At 20.3% G+C, this 2,625-nt stretch overlaps 1 protein-coding gene across 1 annotated transcript; it reads left to right on the top strand.

Annotated features, from left to right (window-relative positions):
* Positions 1–164: 164 nt before the first annotated feature.
* PRSY57_1474700 (bromodomain protein, putative) lies at positions 165–2,369 on the top strand (the record flags this gene model as incomplete). Its single annotated transcript, XM_012910343.2, has 1 exon — positions 165–2,369. The coding sequence occupies one exon, from the start codon at positions 165–167 to the stop codon at positions 2,367–2,369; it is 2,205 nt and encodes a 734-aa protein (XP_012765797.2).
* Positions 2,370–2,625: the final 256 nt, after the last annotated feature.

Genomic DNA, 2,625 nt, shown 5'->3' with positions numbered 1-2,625 from the left:
ATATGTTGTAATTCCAAAAATATTATATATATATATATATATATTATGATATATATTTTTTTAGTTTTGTTTGGTATCAAACATGTGCTATGATTTAATAAAATATATATATTTATAGACTTGTGCATAAATATACAATATATTCTAATTTTTCCTTTTACAAAATGAATATAAGCAAAATAAAGTATGACGAGATAGAAGAATTAAAGAGCAAGAATGAAGTACTAACAAATTTATTAAATAAGCTAATAGCTTTTGATAAGAAAAGAATATTTTTATATCCTGTGAATGTACAGCTAGTACCTGATTATTTGAATGTCATAAAAGAACCTATGGATTTTACAACAATGAAACAGAAACTTCAGAATTTTAAATATAAAAGTTTTCAAGAATTTGAAAAAGATGTTCTTTTAATTATTAATAATTGTTATACATATAATGACCCAAGTACAATATATTATAAATTTGCTGAAGATATGGAAACTTATTATAAAAAATTAAATATTAAAATTCAAACAAAATATATGAACATACACCTATTTTATCATAAAGATGATAAAGAAGCTTTAAATATTATACAACATAATGCAACCCTAGCTAATGCTACTAAAAGAAATTCCTTAAAAGAAAATAAAAAAATAGAAAAACAAAAAAAAGGTGGAAGAGTTGGTAGACCATCTAAAATAGATAAAAATATACATAAAATTAAATTAGATAATAATCAAAAAGAACATAATAAAAAAGGCGCCCTTAAAAAAAGTCATAGTGATAATAAATCCAAGCGAGCACCAAATCAAAAAAATAATAAAAATGTTATGAATGATCAAGGATTTAATAATAACAACAATAATAATAATAATAATAATAATAATAACGTGAATAATAGTAATTTTGTGTTTCCTCGTCAATATATAGGTACCTTAGAACATATATTAGATGAAGAACATTTTCCTTCTTTTGTGAAAAAAATAATAAATTGTAATGAAAAGTCAGAAGAAGTTTTTCAGTTATTAATAAATGCATTATTAGATGAAAAAAGCAAAATGCCACTTTTGTGTAATTACACAAATATAAGTAAATCATTATATCATATATTTTTTGAAGATTCTATATTTTATGATTATAACCTTAAAAATTATTCCTTATTAAATAATAACGTTGAAAAATACAATGATGCTATATCTTTATATACCGGAAAAAGAGAATATTCATATGATACACTCAAAAATAATACAGCACATAATAAAAGATCAAAGAGTATGTGTGGATATCAGCAAAATGATGATCAAAATACGGGTTCACATAATAAAAATACAGTCCAAAATTATCATATAAATAATGATAATAATAATAATAATAATAATACACAACAGATACAACATAATAATATTTCTGACCATATGGAAGATGGGTTGGATACTAAAGAAAAAAGAGAAGACCCGCATGACGAACACACACACAACCATTTAATTGAAAATGGTATCGTTGATAAATATAAAAATATCATTGATAAAAAAAATAAAGAATCCAAAGAAGTTATAACATGTAATATTGATGATGATGAAATGACCATGAATCTTTTAAATTATAAAAAGAGTGTAGAAAAATTTATCGGAGAAAATAATTTAGATACATTTATTAATATATTCCCAAATATATATAATATATTAAATAATACAGAATCTAAAATCTTACATTATTCTCCATTTAATGATTTAAGAATATTCGGATTTGATATAGAAGATTTTGACGATTTTAACAACAACATTGTATATAACCATGATTTCTTGTTAGGAATAGGAAGATACCATATAAAAAATATATTATCCTTAGACAAAAATTTATCTAAAATTTTATTTAATGAACAACAAAGTGATTTACAATTTTGTAACAAATTAAAAACATATTTATTACATAATAAACCTAAAAAAGAACAAAAAAAATTAATTAATAAAAATGATACACATATGATGATAGAAGAAAACATACAAACGAATTATATCGATAATGATGGTAAAATAAATGGTGTGTTAAATATAGATGACTCGTTAAACATAAATCAACAGCATACATATAACAATAATAATAATAATAATAATTATAATAATATTCAAGTAAATGGAGATTCTATAGATAATAGTATAAGTAATTCTAAAGGTAATATAAATAATAATATATCTAATATAGAACAATTTTCAGCTTGTTTAAGTGACAGCACTTTTAGTGATTCATCATCGGATGAAGAAAATTTAAATATGCAGAACTTTTTAAATACATACAATTCCTTTGATAAGGAATTTTTATTCAATAACAAAATTAATGTTTTATCAAATTATATAAATAATGATGATTTTAAATTTATTAAATAAAAAATGTCTATACATGTAAATAAATAACCAATTTTTTGTTTTTCTATTTATTATATATATATATATATATGTATAACTCTTCTTTATTTTTTATGTAAAAATAAAATACACTATAATAATAATATATGTAATATAGGATAAAAAAGAAAAAAAAATTAAAGTTCATTATTTTTGTTTTATTTGAATGTTTCCAATATATATGAACATTTGTAAAAAATATTATTAATCAAATAGGAATATTAATAGTTTTAATTGT

The sequence above is a fragment of the Plasmodium reichenowi genome, chromosome 14, assembly GCF_001601855.1.
Source record: "Plasmodium reichenowi strain SY57 chromosome 14, whole genome shotgun sequence".
Lineage (NCBI taxonomy): Eukaryota > Apicomplexa > Aconoidasida > Haemosporida > Plasmodiidae > Plasmodium > Plasmodium reichenowi.
The sequence above is the reverse complement of the archived record's forward strand: the minus strand, read 5'-3'. Positions and strand labels throughout refer to the sequence as shown.